At 44.0% G+C, this 19,277-nt stretch overlaps 1 protein-coding gene across 1 annotated transcript in view; it reads left to right on the top strand.

Annotated features, from left to right (window-relative positions):
• Positions 1-15,225, top strand: part of ZBBX (zinc finger B-box domain containing) — a 546,096-nt gene extending 530,871 nt beyond the window's left edge. Inside the window, exon 20 of the mRNA XM_085635186.1 lies at positions 12,908-15,225. Within this exon, the coding sequence (XP_085491312.1) occupies positions 12,908-13,031 (124 nt within the window). The 3' untranslated portion in view covers positions 13,032-15,225. The remainder of the gene's footprint in view (positions 1-12,907) is intronic.
• The last annotated feature ends 4,052 nt before the right edge of the window (positions 15,226-19,277 follow it).

Here is a 19,277-nt window from a genome sequence, read left to right on the forward strand (position 1 = left end):
AAAATTTAAGATGCTCACCGTGGCACAGGTCTTATCCGCTCTTGACCCTGTAGACTGGATGGTACTTTTGGACTTGCAGGATGCCTACTTCCATATCCCCGACCTGCCTTCCCACAGGAATTTCTTGCAGTTTGTGGTAGGTCAAGAGCATTTTCAGTCCGCTGTGCTCCCCTTTGGCCTTACCAGCGCCCCTTGGGTGTTCACTAAGATGATGGCGGTGGCTGTAGCACATCTGCGGAGGTGAGAGGTTCCAACTTCCCCCTCCTCGACAACTGGCTGTTGAAAGTGGGATTGCCTCAGGCAGCCGTCTCCCAACTCTAGACTATGGCAAACCTCCTGAACTAACCGAGGTTCACTGTAAACATGTCAAAGTCACACTTGATTCTCTCTCAGACACTCCCTATAATCATAGCTCTTCTGGATACAGTGCAGTTTTTGGCTTTTCCTCTGGAATAGAGTCCAGGATATTCGGGCTATGATTTTGATGTTTCATCCTCTATCATGTATTTCATTTAGACTGCTGGGGCTCATCGCCTCCTGCATCCTGTTCGTAAAACATGCCCTTTGGTATATAAGGGCTCTGCAGTGGGATTTGAAGGCCCAGACCCAGTGGGTACAGCATCACAGGAATCTCCTTGATCTGGTCCAGATGTTGAGGGAGACCGCAAAAGATCTGCACTGGTGGCTCTCAGACAGCAATTGGGTCAGTGGCAGAGCCCTCTCTCTTCCCCACCCAGAGCTCACAGTGGTGAAAGAGGTGTCAATTCTTCACTGGGGCAGCCACCTGGGAGGGATGGAGATTAAACGACTCTGGACTCCGATGCAATCTCACCTCTGCATAAACTTGTTGGAAATTAGAGCGATCCAAAAGGCATTGAAAGCCTTGCTTCCTTCCTTCAAAGGAAAGCTGGTTAAGGTGTTCACAGACAACTCCACTGCCATGTGGTATTGCAACAAGCAGGGCTGTGTGGAGTCTTGGACCCTGCGGCTCCGGACATGGCTGGAACATCAGGTCATTTTCCTGGTAGTTCAACATCTGTCGGGTTCTCTGAACACCAGAGCAGACAAACTCATCTGATGATTCCTTACAGTTAATGAGTGGTGTCTCCATCCATAGGTGGTTCAAGATTACCTTGTTTAGATCTGCTTACAACAGTGGAAACGTGCAATGTCAGCACTTCTGCGAGCAGGAGTTTCCAAGGTAGCTCTTGCTCATAGACTCATTTCTTCTCGATTGGAGCTCAGGACTCCTGACACCATCCCACTGATGCCACTCCTGTCCAGTGTTCTTGAGAAGATCAAGAACGACAAGGCGCATGTCATCTTGGTGGCCCTGGATTGGGAAAGGCAAGTCTGGTTTCCTGAACTCCTGAGCATCAGTATCTGTCCTCTGATCAGGTGCCCCTTTGGATCTCCCGTTGCAACAGCAGGGAAGGGTTCTGCACCCAAACCTATCCACTCTCCACCTACTGGAGTATAGATTGAGTGACGACAGTTGAGAGTGTTATGCCTCCCTCCCTAAGTGTGTGATGTCATCTTGACAGCCATGCGTCCCTCCCCGAAAACAAATGACAACTGCTGATGGGACACGTTTGTGGCTTGGTGTGTATCCAAATCTGTTGATCCTTTGCCTACACCCTTGTCTGATATTCTGCTGTTTGTTCTATCCCTAGCTGGCAAGGTTTTGCTTTGGACAGGATTAAGGGGTACCTTGCCACAATTTCCACCTTTCTCCGGTTCCAGCACCACCTGTTGTGACTTGTTTCCATAAAGGTTTGCAACACATTTCCCCCTATGGTCCTTAGTATGCCCCAATGGAACCTCAATTTAGGCCTCACCTTCCTCTTGTGCTCTCATTTTGAGCCGATGCTCAGCTGCCCTCTAAGACTGCTGACCATCAAAACTGTCTTCCGTGTGTGATTCACATCTGCCAGGAGGGTTAGCAAATTGCAAACTCTTTCCACTAACCCCCTACTTTTTTCTTTCCAGACAAGCTGATTCTTAGAAACCGAGCATCTGTACTGCCAAAGGTGGTGCACTATCACGCTGCCTACTTTCTTCGCTTCCATCCTACCGAGGAAGAAGAGAGACTCCGCAGTCTGGACCCCTAAAAAGAACTGCTTTTTTATATTGATCGCATCAAAGATTTCCAGATGGATGATCAACTGTTTGCTGGTTTTCTGGGTGTGGCAAAAAAGATCACAAAAGAACCATCTCCAGGTGTATTATCCTTTGTATGAAAATCTTCTACACATTGGCTAAAAAGCAGCCCGAGTGCTTAAGATCTACCAGAGATAAAGCTGCATCCACAGCGTTAACAAGAGGGGTCCCAATTCTGAGTATCTGTCAGGTCCCCACCTGGGCATCACTGCGCATGTTTGCCAAACACTACTGCCTAGACAGGCAGGTGCGACGTGAGGGGCATGTTGCTCATTCGGTCCTCCAGGACTTCTTAGTCTAACAGTCCACAAATCCACCTCTGGAGAGCGATTGCTTTGGTATCTATTCTAAGGTAAGGAATCTATGGCTAGAAGTCTCTATCAGATGAACAAGTTACTTGCCTTCAGTAATGCCTTATCTGGTTGAGACTATATGTAGCTGTAGATTCCTTACTGACTCTCCTATCCTCCTTGTTCTGCAACTGTATGTCGTTTACAGTTTAAGAAAGCTTCAGGACCTCACTTTGGCACACAAGTCATATCAATTCGGCTTGCCTCTGTGCTTCTGGTGCAAAAAAACATTCAAAGTGAGGTTAGCATGTTGCGGTGGCACCTTTATCGGCTCCACGCATGTTACGTCTGGTGCAGGTGACGGCACAACCTACTAGTGAACAAAGGGATTGCTCAAAAATTGCCGTATCCGGTGTGATGCCTGGGAAATATTCTAAAGTAGGGAATAAAAGGATAGAGTCTCTACCAGATAAGACGTTACCAAAGGTGAGTAACTTGTTCCTCTGTTACAAAGAACAGGTATTTACCAGTACTTCTCTCACTCCAAACTCTTGATAAATTTGCGCTCAAACATCTGTTCCTGGTCCCTCAAGTTAAATGATCTGGGACAGGCAACCACTTGCTTGGTCCCAACTCTGGAATAGTCTTTATTTGCACATCAAGAGTATTCAATCTTATGTAGCCTTCAAAAAAACAGAAAAAAACTACCCTTTTCTGGTAGGTAAGCTTCTTCTTCCCTTTTACTTTTCCTTAGTGTTTTTTTACTCAATATGTTTTATGGTTATGTTGATAAAGGATCACTTACTAAATTGATCAGTCAAGGTGCTTTTCCCACCTTCAAGCTTCAGAAATGGCATGGAATTATCCTAACACATTGTCAGTTTGGTTATCATTTCAGGAAGCCTAAAAGTGTAGCCTGTTTTTTGCATATGATTTTGTGAGGGGACTATTTAGGGATGGAGATTAAACGACTCTGGACTCCGATGCAATCTCACCTCTGCATAAACTTGTTGGAAATTAGAGCGATCCAAAAGGCATTGAAAGCCTTGCTTCCTTCCTTCAAAGGAAAGCTGGTTAAGGTGTTCACAGACAACTCCACTGCCATGTGGTATTGCAACAAGCAGGGCTGTGTGGAGTCTTGGACCCTGCGGCTCCGGACATGGCTGGAACATCAGGTCATTTTCCTGGTAGTTCAACATCTGTCGGGTTCTCTGAACACCAGAGCAGACAAACTCATCTGATGATTCCTTACAGTTAATGAGTGGTGTCTCCATCCATAGGTGGTTCAAGATTACCTTGTTTAGATCTGCTTACAACAGTGGAAACGTGCAATGTCAGCACTTCTGCGAGCAGGAGTTTCCAAGGTAGCTCTTGCTCATAGACGCATTTCTTCTCGATTGGAGCTCAGGACTCCTGACACCATCCCACTGATGCCACTCCTGTCCAGTGTTCTTGAGAAGATCAAGAACGACAAGGCGCATGTCATCTTGGTGGCCCTGGATTGGGAAAGGCAAGTCTGGTTTCCTGAACTCCTGAGCATCAGTATCTGTCCTCTGATCAGGTGCCCCTTTGGATCTCCCGTTGCAACAGCAGGGAAGGGTTCTGCACCCAAACCTATCCACTCTCCACCTACTGGAGTATAGATTGAGTGACGACAGTTGAGAGTGTTATGCCTCCCTCCCTAAGTGTGTGATGTCATCTTGACAGCCATGCGTCCCTCCCCGAAAACAAATGACAACTGCTGATGGGACACGTTTGTGGCTTGGTGTGTATCCAAATCTGTTGATCCTTTGCCTACACCCTTGTCTGATATTCTGCTGTTTGTTCTATCCCTAGCTGGCAAGGTTTTGCTTTGGACAGGATTAAGGGGTACCTTGCCACAATTTCCACCTTTCTCCGGTTCCAGCACCACCTGTTGTGACTTGTTTCCATAAAGGTTTGCAACACATTTCCCCCTATGGTCCTTAGTATGCCCCAATGGAACCTCAATTTAGGCCTCACCTTCCTCTTGTGCTCTCATTTTGAGCCGATGCTCAGCTGCCCTCTAAGACTGCTGACCATCAAAACTGTCTTCCGTGTGTGATTCACATCTGCCAGGAGGGTTAGCAAATTGCAAACTCTTTCCACTAACCCCCTACTTTTTTCTTTCCAGACAAGCTGATTCTTAGAAACCGAGCATCTGTACTGCCAAAGGTGGTGCACTATCACGCTGCCTACTTTCTTCGCTTCCATCCTACCGAGGAAGAAGAGAGACTCCGCAGTCTGGACCCCTAAAAAGAACTGCTTTTTTATATTGATCGCATCAAAGATTTCCAGATGGATGATCAACTGTTTGCTGGTTTTCTGGGTGTGGCAAAAAAGATCACAAAAGAACCATCTCCAGGTGTATTATCCTTTGTATGAAAATCTTCTACACATTGGCTAAAAAGCAGCCCGAGTGCTTAAGATCTACCAGAGATAAAGCTGCATCCACAGCGTTAACAAGAGGGGTCCCAATTCTGAGTATCTGTCAGGTCCCCACCTGGGCATCACTGCGCATGTTTGCCAAACACTACTGCCTAGACAGGCAGGTGCGACGTGAGGGGCATGTTGCTCATTCGGTCCTCCAGGACTTCTTAGTCTAACAGTCCACAAATCCACCTCTGGAGAGCGATTGCTTTGGTATCTATTCTAAGGTAAGGAATCTATGGCTAGAAGTCTCTATCAGATGAACAAGTTACTTGCCTTCAGTAATGCCTTATCTGGTTGAGACTATATGTAGCTGTAGATTCCTTACTGACTCTCCTATCCTCCTTGTTCTGCAACTGTATGTCGTTTACAGTTTAAGAAAGCTTCAGGACCTCACTTTGGCACACAAGTCATATCAATTCGGCTTGCCTCTGTGCTTCTGGTGCAAAAAAACATTCAAAGTGAGGTTAGCATGTTGCGGTGGCACCTTTATTGGCTCCACGCATGTTACGTCTGGTGCAGGTGACGGCACAACCTACTAGTGAACAAAGGGATTGCTCAAAAATTGCCGTATCCGGTGTGATGCCTGGGAAATATTCTAAAGTAGGGAATAAAAGGATAGAGTCTCTACCAGATAAGACGTTACCAAAGGTGAGTAACTTGTTCCTCTGTTACAAAGAACAGGTATTTACCAGTACTTCTCTCACTCCAAACTCTTGATAAATTTGCGCTCAAACATCTGTTCCTGGTCCCTCAAGTTAAATGATCTGGGACAGGCAACCACTTGCTTGGTCCCAACTCTGGAATAGTCTTTATTTGCACATCAAGAGTATTCAATCTTATGTAGCCTTCAAAAAAACAGAAAAAAACTACCCTTTTCTGGTAGGTAAGCTTCTTCTTCCCTTTTACTTTTCCTTAGTGTTTTTTTACTCAATATGTTTTATGGTTATGTTGATAAAGGATCACTTACTAAATTGATCAGTCAAGGTGCTTTTCCCACCTTCAAGCTTCAGAAATGGCATGGAATTATCCTAACACATTGTCAGTTTGGTTATCATTTCAGGAAGCCTAAAAGTGTAGCCTGTTTTTTGCATATGATTTTGTGAGGGGACTATTTAGGGATGGAGATTAAACGACTCTGGACTCCGATGCAATCTCACCTCTGCATAAACTTGTTGGAAATTAGAGCGATCCAAAAGGCATTGAAAGCCTTGCTTCCTTCCTTCAAAGGAAAGCTGGTTAAGGTGTTCACAGACAACTCCACTGCCATGTGGTATTGCAACAAGCAGGGCTGTGTGGAGTCTTGGACCCTGCGGCTCCGGACATGGCTGGAACATCAGGTCATTTTCCTGGTAGTTCAACATCTGTCGGGTTCTCTGAACACCAGAGCAGACAAACTCATCTGATGATTCCTTACAGTTAATGAGTGGTGTCTCCATCCATAGGTGGTTCAAGATTACCTTGTTTAGATCTGCTTACAACAGTGGAAACGTGCAATGTCAGCACTTCTGCGAGCAGGAGTTTCCAAGGTAGCTCTTGCTCATAGACGCATTTCTTCTCGATTGGAGCTCAGGACTCCTGACACCATCCCACTGATGCCACTCCTGTCCAGTGTTCTTGAGAAGATCAAGAACGACAAGGCGCATGTCATCTTGGTGGCCCTGGATTGGGAAAGGCAAGTCTGGTTTCCTGAACTCCTGAGCATCAGTATCTGTCCTCTGATCAGGTGCCCCTTTGGATCTCCCGTTGCAACAGCAGGGAAGGGTTCTGCACCCAAACCTATCCACTCTCCACCTACTGGAGTATAGATTGAGTGACGACAGTTGAGAGTGTTATGCCTCCCTCCCTAAGTGTGTGATGTCATCTTGACAGCCATGCGTCCCTCCCCGAAAACAAATGACAACTGCTGATGGGACACGTTTGTGGCTTGGTGTGTATCCAAATCTGTTGATCCTTTGCCTACACCCTTGTCTGATATTCTGCTGTTTGTTCTATCCCTAGCTGGCAAGGTTTTGCTTTGGACAGGATTAAGGGGTACCTTGCCACAATTTCCACCTTTCTCCGGTTCCAGCACCACCTGTTGTGACTTGTTTCCATAAAGGTTTGCAACACATTTCCCCCTATGGTCCTTAGTATGCCCCAATGGAACCTCAATTTAGGCCTCACCTTCCTCTTGTGCTCTCATTTTGAGCCGATGCTCAGCTGCCCTCTAAGACTGCTGACCATCAAAACTGTCTTCCGTGTGTGATTCACATCTGCCAGGAGGGTTAGCAAATTGCAAACTCTTTCCACTAACCCCCTACTTTTTTCTTTCCAGACAAGCTGATTCTTAGAAACCGAGCATCTGTACTGCCAAAGGTGGTGCACTATCACGCTGCCTACTTTCTTCGCTTCCATCCTACCGAGGAAGAAGAGAGACTCCGCAGTCTGGACCCCTAAAAAGAACTGCTTTTTTATATTGATCGCATCAAAGATTTCCAGATGGATGATCAACTGTTTGCTGGTTTTCTGGGTGTGGCAAAAAAGATCACAAAAGAACCATCTCCAGGTGTATTATCCTTTGTATGAAAATCTTCTACACATTGGCTAAAAAGCAGCCCGAGTGCTTAAGATCTACCAGAGATAAAGCTGCATCCACAGCGTTAACAAGAGGGGTCCCAATTCTGAGTATCTGTCAGGTCCCCACCTGGGCATCACTGCGCATGTTTGCCAAACACTACTGCCTAGACAGGCAGGTGCGACGTGAGGGGCATGTTGCTCATTCGGTCCTCCAGGACTTCTTAGTCTAACAGTCCACAAATCCACCTCTGGAGAGCGATTGCTTTGGTATCTATTCTAAGGTAAGGAATCTATGGCTAGAAGTCTCTATCAGATGAACAAGTTACTTGCCTTCAGTAATGCCTTATCTGGTTGAGACTATATGTAGCTGTAGATTCCTTACTGACTCTCCTATCCTCCTTGTTCTGCAACTGTATGTTGTTTACAGTTTAAGAAAGCTTCAGGACCTCACTTTGGCACACAAGTCATATCAATTCGGCTTGCCTCTGTGCTTCTGGTGCAAAAAAACATTCAAAGTGAGGTTAGCATGTTGCGGTGGCACCTTTATTGGCTCCACGCATGTTACGTCTGGTGCAGGTGACGGCACAACCTACTAGTGAACAAAGGGATTGCTCAAAAATTGCCGTATCCGGTGTGATGCCTGGGAAATATTCTAAAGTAGGGAATAAAAGGATAGAGTCTCTACCAGATAAGACGTTACCAAAGGTGAGTAACTTGTTCCTCTGTTACAAAGAACAGGTATTTACCAGTACTTCTCTCACTCCAAACTCTTGATAAATTTGCGCTCAAACATCTGTTCCTGGTCCCTCAAGTTAAATGATCTGGGACAGGCAACCACTTGCTTGGTCCCAACTCTGGAATAGTCTTTATTTGCACATCAAGAGTATTCAATCTTATGTAGCCTTCAAAAAAACAGAAAAAAACTACCCTTTTCTGGTAGGTAAGCTTCTTCTTCCCTTTTACTTTTCCTTAGTGTTTTTTTACTCAATATGTTTTATGGTTATGTTGATAAAGGATCACTTACTAAATTGATCAGTCAAGGTGCTTTTCCCACCTTCAAGCTTCAGAAATGGCATGGAATTATCCTAACACATTGTCAGTTTGGTTATCATTTCAGGAAGCCTAAAAGTGTAGCCTGTTTTTTGCATATGATTTTGTGAGGGGACTATTTAGGGATGGAGATTAAACGACTCTGGACTCCGATGCAATCTCACCTCTGCATAAACTTGTTGGAAATTAGAGCGATCCAAAAGGCATTGAAAGCCTTGCTTCCTTCCTTCAAAGGAAAGCTGGTTAAGGTGTTCACAGACAACTCCACTGCCATGTGGTATTGCAACAAGCAGGGCTGTGTGGAGTCTTGGACCCTGCGGCTCCGGACATGGCTGGAACATCAGGTCATTTTCCTGGTAGTTCAACATCTGTCGGGTTCTCTGAACACCAGAGCAGACAAACTCATCTGATGATTCCTTACAGTTAATGAGTGGTGTCTCCATCCATAGGTGGTTCAAGATTACCTTGTTTAGATCTGCTTACAACAGTGGAAACGTGCAATGTCAGCACTTCTGCGAGCAGGAGTTTCCAAGGTAGCTCTTGCTCATAGACGCATTTCTTCTCGATTGGAGCTCAGGACTCCTGACACCATCCCACTGATGCCACTCCTGTCCAGTGTTCTTGAGAAGATCAAGAACGACAAGGCGCATGTCATCTTGGTGGCCCTGGATTGGGAAAGGCAAGTCTGGTTTCCTGAACTCCTGAGCATCAGTATCTGTCCTCTGATCAGGTGCCCCTTTGGATCTCCCGTTGCAACAGCAGGGAAGGGTTCTGCACCCAAACCTATCCACTCTCCACCTACTGGAGTATAGATTGAGTGACGACAGTTGAGAGTGTTATGCCTCCCTCCCTAAGTGTGTGATGTCATCTTGACAGCCATGCGTCCCTCCCCGAAAACAAATGACAACTGCTGATGGGACACGTTTGTGGCTTGGTGTGTATCCAAATCTGTTGATCCTTTGCCTACACCCTTGTCTGATATTCTGCTGTTTGTTCTATCCCTAGCTGGCAAGGTTTTGCTTTGGACAGGATTAAGGGGTACCTTGCCACAATTTCCACCTTTCTCCGGTTCCAGCACCACCTGTTGTGACTTGTTTCCATAAAGGTTTGCAACACATTTCCCCCTATGGTCCTTAGTATGCCCCAATGGAACCTCAATTTAGGCCTCACCTTCCTCTTGTGCTCTCATTTTGAGCCGATGCTCAGCTGCCCTCTAAGACTGCTGACCATCAAAACTGTCTTCCGTGTGTGATTCACATCTGCCAGGAGGGTTAGCAAATTGCAAACTCTTTCCACTAACCCCCTACTTTTTTCTTTCCAGACAAGCTGATTCTTAGAAACCGAGCATCTGTACTGCCAAAGGTGGTGCACTATCACGCTGCCTACTTTCTTCGCTTCCATCCTACCGAGGAAGAAGAGAGACTCCGCAGTCTGGACCCCTAAAAAGAACTGCTTTTTTATATTGATCGCATCAAAGATTTCCAGATGGATGATCAACTGTTTGCTGGTTTTCTGGGTGTGGCAAAAAAGATCACAAAAGAACCATCTCCAGGTGTATTATCCTTTGTATGAAAATCTTCTACACATTGGCTAAAAAGCAGCCCGAGTGCTTAAGATCTACCAGAGATAAAGCTGCATCCACAGCGTTAACAAGAGGGGTCCCAATTCTGAGTATCTGTCAGGTCCCCACCTGGGCATCACTGCGCATGTTTGCCAAACACTACTGCCTAGACAGGCAGGTGCGACGTGAGGGGCATGTTGCTCATTCGGTCCTCCAGGACTTCTTAGTCTAACAGTCCACAAATCCACCTCTGGAGAGCGATTGCTTTGGTATCTATTCTAAGGTAAGGAATCTATGGCTAGAAGTCTCTATCAGATGAACAAGTTACTTGCCTTCAGTAATGCCTTATCTGGTTGAGACTATATGTAGCTGTAGATTCCTTACTGACTCTCCTATCCTCCTTGTTCTGCAACTGTATGTCGTTTACAGTTTAAGAAAGCTTCAGGACCTCACTTTGGCACACAAGTCATATCAATTCGGCTTGCCTCTGTGCTTCTGGTGCAAAAAAACATTCAAAGTGAGGTTAGCATGTTGCGGTGGCACCTTTATTGGCTCCACGCATGTTACGTCTGGTGCAGGTGACGGCACAACCTACTAGTGAACAAAGGGATTGCTCAAAAATTGCCGTATCCGGTGTGATGCCTGGGAAATATTCTAAAGTAGGGAATAAAAGGATAGAGTCTCTACCAGATAAGACGTTACCAAAGGTGAGTAACTTGTTCCTCTGTTACAAAGAACAGGTATGTACCAGTACTTCTCTCACTCCAAACTCTTGATAAATTTGCGCTCAAACATCTGTTCCTGGTCCCTCAAGTTAAATGATCTGGGACAGGCAACCACTTGCTTGGTCCCAACTCTGGAATAGTCTTTATTTGCACATCAAGAGTATTCAATCTTATGTAGCCTTCAAAAAAACAGAAAAAAACTACCCTTTTCTGGTAGGTAAGCTTCTTCTTCCCTTTTACTTTTCCTTAGTGTTTTTTTACTCAATATGTTTTATGGTTATGTTGATAAAGGATCACTTACTAAATTGATCAGTCAAGGTGCTTTTCCCACCTTCAAGCTTCAGAAATGGCATGGAATTATCCTAACACATTGTCAGTTTGGTTATCATTTCAGGAAGCCTAAAAGTGTAGCCTGTTTTTTGCATATGATTTTGTGAGGGGACTATTTTCGCTTAGCACTTGTCACACAGGCACAATTTGTTGCAGACATGCTGTGCTTGCCCCAGGCAGCCCGCTTGGGTGTTAACACAATTATACAGATTTTCCACATGCCATATAAGAGGCCAACAATAAAGTGCAGACGGGACTTGCAAGAAACAGACCCATGCTGTCTGAAATTTTGATTGGGCTGTCAGTAAGCTCCTCATCAGGGAAGCAGTTATTACTGGAGTCCACCCACAGCAGAGGGGAAAAAACAAGTGGGACACAACAGGAAATTAAGTGTGCTATGTGGCAACTGGTAAATGTTTTGATGGGATTTGGAGGGGGACTAGTGATTGTGAGTGTCCGAGTGTGTGAGTGAGAGCAGTGTGAATGTGAGAGTGAATGTGAGCGAGAGGAGTGTTTGTGCATGAATGAAAATGAGAGATTTGTGTGGGTGCATGAAGAGAGTGTGTGTGCCTCCCTGAGTGACTGATGAGAACCTGACCGTTTGTGAGGTGTCTTTTGTTGGAGGATATGTTTCCTGTTTGTGTCTGCTATGGAAGTGGGTATCTGGGGATCATGGCGCCTATCCATGAGATATTGTGAGCTTTGTTGGTGATGCTATGGCTGTCGCCTGAATAATATTGTCGTACCCGTAATAAAACATGTGATCTTTTAGTAACATTTAAATATCGCTGGCATTATAGTGGTCAATAACATGGTTGGGGCATTCTTAGTAATTTTCTGGCCTGCCCTATAATAAAATATTGGCCTCACCTTTCTAATTGTGGGCATTAATGGTGACATTTTGATTAGGCCTACCATAATAATGGACCATCCATGATATATTGTGGTCATTCAAAAAAAAAAATTATTGCTGTCCCTGGCATATCGGTGGCTCCTCCTTTGTTCGTGTTAGCATTCCTGGCAACAAGCCTGTTATCTATGTATGATAGTGGCACATGATGTATTACTTTTTTAAAACAATGGGTCAAGTGACATTGCCTAAAATTGTCTTTATATTGTGTGCCTCTTGTGGTAGTTCCTACAATTTGTATCACTAAGAAAGGGTCGAGGGAGAAAATCAGGCAAAGACCTACCCACCTCCCTATCTGAACACTTTTTCACAACGGATATGGTGACCTGCATACAATGTGAACTAGAATGGTTGCAGGGCATCCAGAGATGAAGAAAACTCACCCAACCTTTTGTGGCATGCTTCACCATCGGTAACCGTTTCCCGTCCTGGCCAGGTGGCACTGCCAGGACAAACTCATTCTCTTGTTGTAGGGAGTTCTTGATAAGGTGGCACTGGATAGGTATAGGGATCCAGGTGTTAAACTTACCTCGCAAACAAGCCAAATAACTTTTATTAGCAGTATCCTGGGTACGATTGAAAAGAAGAACTATGAGGATGGACTATAAGTACTAACGATTCTAGTGCAGGGATGACACAAAAGAGTGGGTGAAGTTTCCTTCCCCAGAGTCTCTGGATCCATGATAGTCCCCCTTGGATGCAGGTCACCACACCCATTATGAGATAGTTTCTACAATTTCACATGCATGGGGTAGTGGTGCCATGTTTTGCCCGAGAGTCACAGAGGAACCCAGACTTGTTTTCATTTGCTAATGCATGGTACATTTTCCTTTCTGAGAACTGACATTGTCTCCATATATTTTGCCTTATTTAGGAAAATTATTGATTCGGAACCCTGGCTTTCATCATCAGCGAACTTCAGTGAGGAATACATGCCAGAAGATGACGAAGAGGAACAATGCAATGAAGATAGAAAAAATGTCTTGTTACTTCTTTAAGCATTATGGTGTTCTTTCAAAAGTGAATGCCCTGGCACTTGTACATTATTTTTGAAAAACGTGTATAGTTTAAGTGAAGATTTTAGCAAACATCTATCATATATTTTTCTATCCACCACTAGGTAAACGTAAGTTTTATTTTCATGGATGTGTGGTGCACGTTATTTCTGACTACTATTAGACACATAAACAACACACAAGTTATTTATTAAACGATTTCTCTTAAAGTGAATGTCAACAAAGGTTTTAACATTATTTTGCAGTTATAAAGAGAAAAGCATTCCTGATTTTGTACATTGCACATTTGATGACTTTTCGTAACTGTCGGAAATATGGTAAAATATACTAAAGATCAATATCTGGTGAGCATCTGCATACACAGTTATACAAGAATTGTTAAGGAAAACAGGCAATTCCAGAGCACAGAATAACAACAAGTAAACAACCACACGCCCAAAATCGCCTTTCCAACGAGAGAGTATATCGCGTTGAATATGATGTGACAATGAAGCATGTTAGATTTTTCATATTTTTTTGGTTATCTGAATGAAGTGTGTCAACTAAACACAATCTTGCATTAGTTATGTGGATGGTGGTGGGCTGATGTGGTTGCAACGGTACGTCGGGAGTGAAAAGTGATATAGTTGGAATCCATCTATCCGTTCATACCACACACTTGCAGAATCTAAGGTAGTTTAGAATTTGCATTTGACCCTCGCCCTGTGTAGCCACTGTGGGCCAGGTGTATCAAGCCTTTTACTAGTCACAAATGGCTGATTCGCAAAATCAGCCCGTTTGCGAGCGGTAAAAAGCCTTTTGGGATGTATCATCCCAAAAGGCATTCACAAAATAGGGAATCTCAATTTTTGCGATTACCTATTTTGCTAATGCATTTAGGGAATCGCAATTTACGGTTAACTTGATGCAGTGCAGGAAGCATTTAAAAATGGTGACCTTGCTTTCAGGAAACGCAAACTACCACCAACTTCAAGTTGGTGGGAATTTGCAAATCCTTTGAAAAATGCACCAAATTGCATTTTTCCTAGCGTCATGTGGTGCAAACACATGCCCTTAGGGCATGTGTGTGTGCCACATGTGCACACATGACATTTTTGGGGGTGCATCAGGGTGGCCTTTTGGCTCCCTTGCACCCTTGAATTGCATTCCCAATTTGCGATTACCAATTTGGTAATCGCAAATTGCGAATGCCTTACCATTCATTTCTATGGGCCTCAAGGCCCATAGGAATGAATGGGAAGGAATTCCCATTCGCTATTGAGGAATATGTTGGAATCGCTATTTATTTTGCGAAACCTACATACATTGCATTTTGAGATTCTAAAATAGCGAATCGGTAAATTTGCTATTATAGAATCGCAAAATGCAATGTTGATACATCTGGCCCTATGTCTCTTTCATGGATGCAAAACAATTCGCACAGTAGTTCGGGTGACTTTATTTGACACAAAACTAACCCATGAAAACAGCTGGAATTTCCCACTTTGCACCCCATTAGATGATCACTAACTATCTTATTTGCCATTGGTCATCGAGAAAAGCCTGCCATCTTTCTAAATTAGTCTTGTGGCACACGCCACCATTTTTGGTGGTGATGCATGTCCCACAATGGCTTTCTACTCCCCCATTAGCAGCGCTCTGCTTGGCGCTTAATGACCCCAAAAGCGTCCTAGTTAAATCTACATTCTAGTTTATGCATTGAGAAGGCTACATTTTCCTTCTTTGGGTTCAGCTTCTGCCATGGTTTTATTTTAATGAAAATACAAGAAAAATAATATCATTTTAAAAGGACGACCTGTGGGTGAAGCTATTTTGTTTCTATTTGGAAGCACTGTGGGTTATTATACTTGCAGCTAGTTGATGGGCGAAAAAGCACCATAACCAATAAAGCCTGAGTACTGAGTCTGGAGATAGCTCTCCAGAAATTATTGAAAATGTTTATGTTCCTGTGACGTCAGCCAGAATTTTAGCAACGTTCAGGTGATTAACCTTTATATGTATGTACATGGTCAGCAGTTATCTTCTTTTTATAGATGGCACCGTTTGAAGAACCTGGGCGCTAATTCTAAAATAGTCTACTATGCTTACGCCTAGGATAGAACCATTTTGTAACATAGTGTAGCTATAACTGACCGTAAAACTATTTTACAAGGTTTTTGTATGCTATAATAACATATTCAACACAAAAATAAAAGCTGAAAAAAAGCATCTACTCCTCCTACTTTTTGTTCGGAGACATGTTGATCAAATCATGATATATACGTTTGTGCTGGATTTTTTGTTTGATTAAACCATTTTCGGATTATTATAAAACATCACAATTCAAGGTAATTCAGCATCTTCTTTGATAATCCAGGAAGCAATACATATCTGAGATATGCTAGTTTTTGCTTATTCTGTATGCCTGATTGTATTTATTTTTTGCTTCGCACACCTTCCTTCAAAATATACTACATTTTAAAACTTTTTTTTTTTTGTGGGTGAGGACTTTTTCGATTGCTGTTCTCACTCCACTTTGAATAGCCAAATCAGCCATTCGAATAACTGAGGGCAAGTTATACATACAGACAGGTTGTCAAAAGTATTTGCAAATTACTCACTGACATTTGAGACGTGGCTATTGTTTTGTGTGCGACCTAAAACTAGTAAGTCCTGTCACAAAATGTTGAAAGCCAGAACAGATCGCCTTGCTGTACAAAGTAAGAAAAACAGGGGTAAAGTAAACTGATGCAAGCACTTAAAAACAAAAAGTAGAATCAATAAATTATGCTGGAAAAGTAATATTTTTTTGCTCCTCTATAGGGTTAATGAAGGGCACAAAGACTTTTTGGGACAAACTGGCTCAACCAGTGCACCCTTGTGAGAAATTGGGTTGTTGGTTGATGGATGGTGAACCCAGATCAAGCAATAGCCGCAATCCCTGTCAGGGTGAACTACAAAAAGTCACTAAATTAACCTGTGCTTAAACCTCAGGTAGCTTGGTGCAAAAGCAGTCAGGTTTAACTTAGAGGCGATGTGTAAAGTATTTATGCAGCATACAAACAGTCATAAAGTGAAAACACTACACCAGGAAAATCCCACACCAATTTAGAAAAACAGAGTAATATTTTGTAAGTATTTGTCACCAAAGGGCAAAAATGCAATCCTCAGAACTGGAGGTATGCAATTTTAAAGATTTTAAGTAAGTGTAGCACCTGAAGCCACAAAGCACACCTTTCGGTTATCTGGTCTTGCAAGACCGGGTGAAAGTCACATGGTCAGGCTTACCACAATGGAGCATGGAATAGATACAATAACCAGGTTAGTCCAGCTGAAAAAGTTACCTTCTAACGTCCAGCGCAATTATTCCGTTTGCGGTAGCGGAGCAGCGAGAGCGTCACAGATGGCCGGAGCTGTAGCGCGAAGAGCAAGCCAGGCATTTCACATGGTTGTCGGTGTAGCGCAAAGTTCCTGCTGGGCGTTGCAGGCGGTTGTTGCTGGAGATTCTCGTTGGCAGTCGCTGCTGCTATCGAAGCTACAGTCCAAGTGCAGATCTTGATTTGTCGGCGGACGCAGTAACGCGAAGAGTCGGGTTCACCGGAGCTGCAAGTTAGCGATTGGCAAGGGCTGCAAGATCTTGGCACAAATGGGCCTGTTTGCAGTAGTGATCTGTCCAAACTTCAGAACTTTCCCTTTTCTTCGAGTAGGAGCTCAACTGATGCCACATCAAGTGTTCAGGCCCGGCAAGACACCTCCTGGGGATCAGGAACTCATGCCAACATAGGCAGGCAGGGCTAAGACAGGTCCAGTTGCATGTCTAGGCTGGTCTAATTGCAGCAGGTCAGGTGGGCAGTTGCAGAGGCCACTAGGGCTTGTTGTGTCCTTGTAGCTCCAAGCAGGAGGTCAGTCATCTGACCCTTGGAGTCACTTCAGCCTGGGAAGAAGGGTGTAAATTCAGTCATCCTTCACAGCAAGCAGCGCAGGCCTCAAGCAGCAGGCAGCAGGTTGTCTGTCTTCTGTAGTAAGAGTGGGTTTGAGGGTCCCTTTTTTATACCTGGTGCCCACTGTGCAGTGGAAGACGCTTCCGGATTTTCCCCCTTCTGCGGTGTCTGAAATTTCCTGCCTCCCTGCCCTGGTCCCAGTCTGTCTGGGGCAGAATAGGATAGTGTGAAGTGCTTTGTGTGTAAGCTGAGCCAGTGCCTATAAAGTGCAAGTGTGGTAGGTGAAAGCTCCGTCGCCCCATCCTGCCAGCATCTAGTCCCCCTATTGTGATACTTTCTGCAAAGAATAAATAAAGAGCAACTTCTAACTACACCTAATCATGTGACAAATGGTTAGGTCAAGGAAATGCCAGCTTTTTAAAGGCGTATTTGCAGAATGTTGACTTAAAGGGTTTTAAATTGCAATTCCTCAGAAACCAAACATGACTTTGCTACCTGATCCTAATCAAAAGGTAAAAAGGTATCCCAATGCTATCCTAAGGTAGAGGTAGGCCTTGGAATGAAGAAAAATACATTTGGAAGTTTTTCACTACCAGGACAGGCAAAACATACAAAAAAGTACATGTCCAATTTTTTAATACAATGCACCCTGCATTATTGGCTGTTTAGGGCCTACCCTAGGGGTGACTTCTATGTAATGAAAAGAAAGGTTTAGACCTGGCAAAAGGTTTATTTTGCCAAGTCGAAATGGCAGTTTCAAACTTCCAAGAGGCTGCATTGGCAGGTCTGGAACTTGTTTTAAAAGGCTTCTTACTTGGGTAGTACAATCAGTGCTGCAGACGGACTAGTAGCATTTAATTTACAGTCCCTGGGTACCTGTAGTACCATGGTACTAGGGACGTACAAGTCAATTAAATGTGCTATTTGTGTGTAAGCCAATTTTACTATGTTTAAAGGAGTGAGCACAAGAACTTTAGTACTGGTTAGGATGGTAAAGTGCACACAGTCCTAAGGCCAACAAAAGTGAATTCAGCAAAAATAGGAGGAGTTAAGGCAAAATATTTGGGGATGACCCTGCAGAAAGGGCAAAGTCCAGCACCTCCATGTTTGACAAAGAAGGATCACAGTTAAACAAATTCACCTGCAAGAACATCAACTACCCGCTTCCCATGCCCAAGGAAATCAACACCATCATCTCCCTAATCTCTTGTCACCATCAGAAAGAATCTATCCCCAGTTTGGGATTTTGTCCTTCATACAAGTTACAGACAATTAACGTCTACATCACCCTTTACATTTAAATACTTGATGGGTAACCAGACAAATGTCTTGGCACCAGTGGACAACTGAAACACTTAAAAGGCGAATCTGAACACACATAGGAAGTGCCCACACCTACCATCTCAGACTTCCTTAGAAATATACCTCTTTTTTCTGCAGTCGGCACTACTTCTTCAAAGAACTCAGTGGTAGCATTGCCAAATACCACATCCCTATCACATCTCTACTCACCAAAAAAACCAATTACAACTAAAACCATCCATTGACCCATTTATACAATTGGAAGCAAGGCAAAATGTTGGTACTTGACCTCCTGCCATTTTCTTTGGTGTAAGGAGTGGGACTCCTAGAATTTAACGAGGCCCTTTGTCTAAAATGGAAGGTTCCAAACCATATGTATGTTTCATTTCTTTTGAGCTAGAGCTACATAGAGCTAGCTTTGGTTGCTGGAGTAGATAGAGAAAGCTGTGTTCCCTATTAACCTGTTAACAAAGGTGTTTATGTTTTTTGTCACATAAAATGGCAAAAACATTCGGGCACCGGGATATGAGTAGGCCTCCAGTGGGGTGCCAGCACATCTGTCTGTGCCCCTCAACCTAGATTCAAGGTTGGCCACTTCCTGGACTTTGGCTCTCCCCAATGTGCGTGGTGCCACACACAACCCACAGTGCAATGTTCGACACCACCCTTAGCTCCACGACTGACGTCCTTCTTTCAGGCATCGATACTAGTACTGAAGTCTCAGAAGTTGGAAACAGAGTCAATTGTCTTTTCAGACTCAGAGTCCAAACCCCTTTGGCCCAGACCTCAACAATATGCTCAATCAGAGCCTGATACATATGTCCCCCCATGATGATGAGAACAGTAAAGATGGCCAAGACCAATATGACGAAGACAATATATTTGATGACCTTCAGGATGCCAGTGGCCTGGATACATCCCTGATATTGGCCTCTCATCCCTGGCCCAGACTATGGCACTGGAAGAATCTACCTCCTTCACCACAATTATCAGAAGAGTGGCAAAG

The sequence above is a fragment of the Triturus cristatus genome, chromosome 11, assembly GCF_964204655.1.
Source record: "Triturus cristatus chromosome 11, aTriCri1.1, whole genome shotgun sequence".
Classification (NCBI taxonomy): Eukaryota; Metazoa; Chordata; class Amphibia; order Caudata; family Salamandridae; genus Triturus; species Triturus cristatus.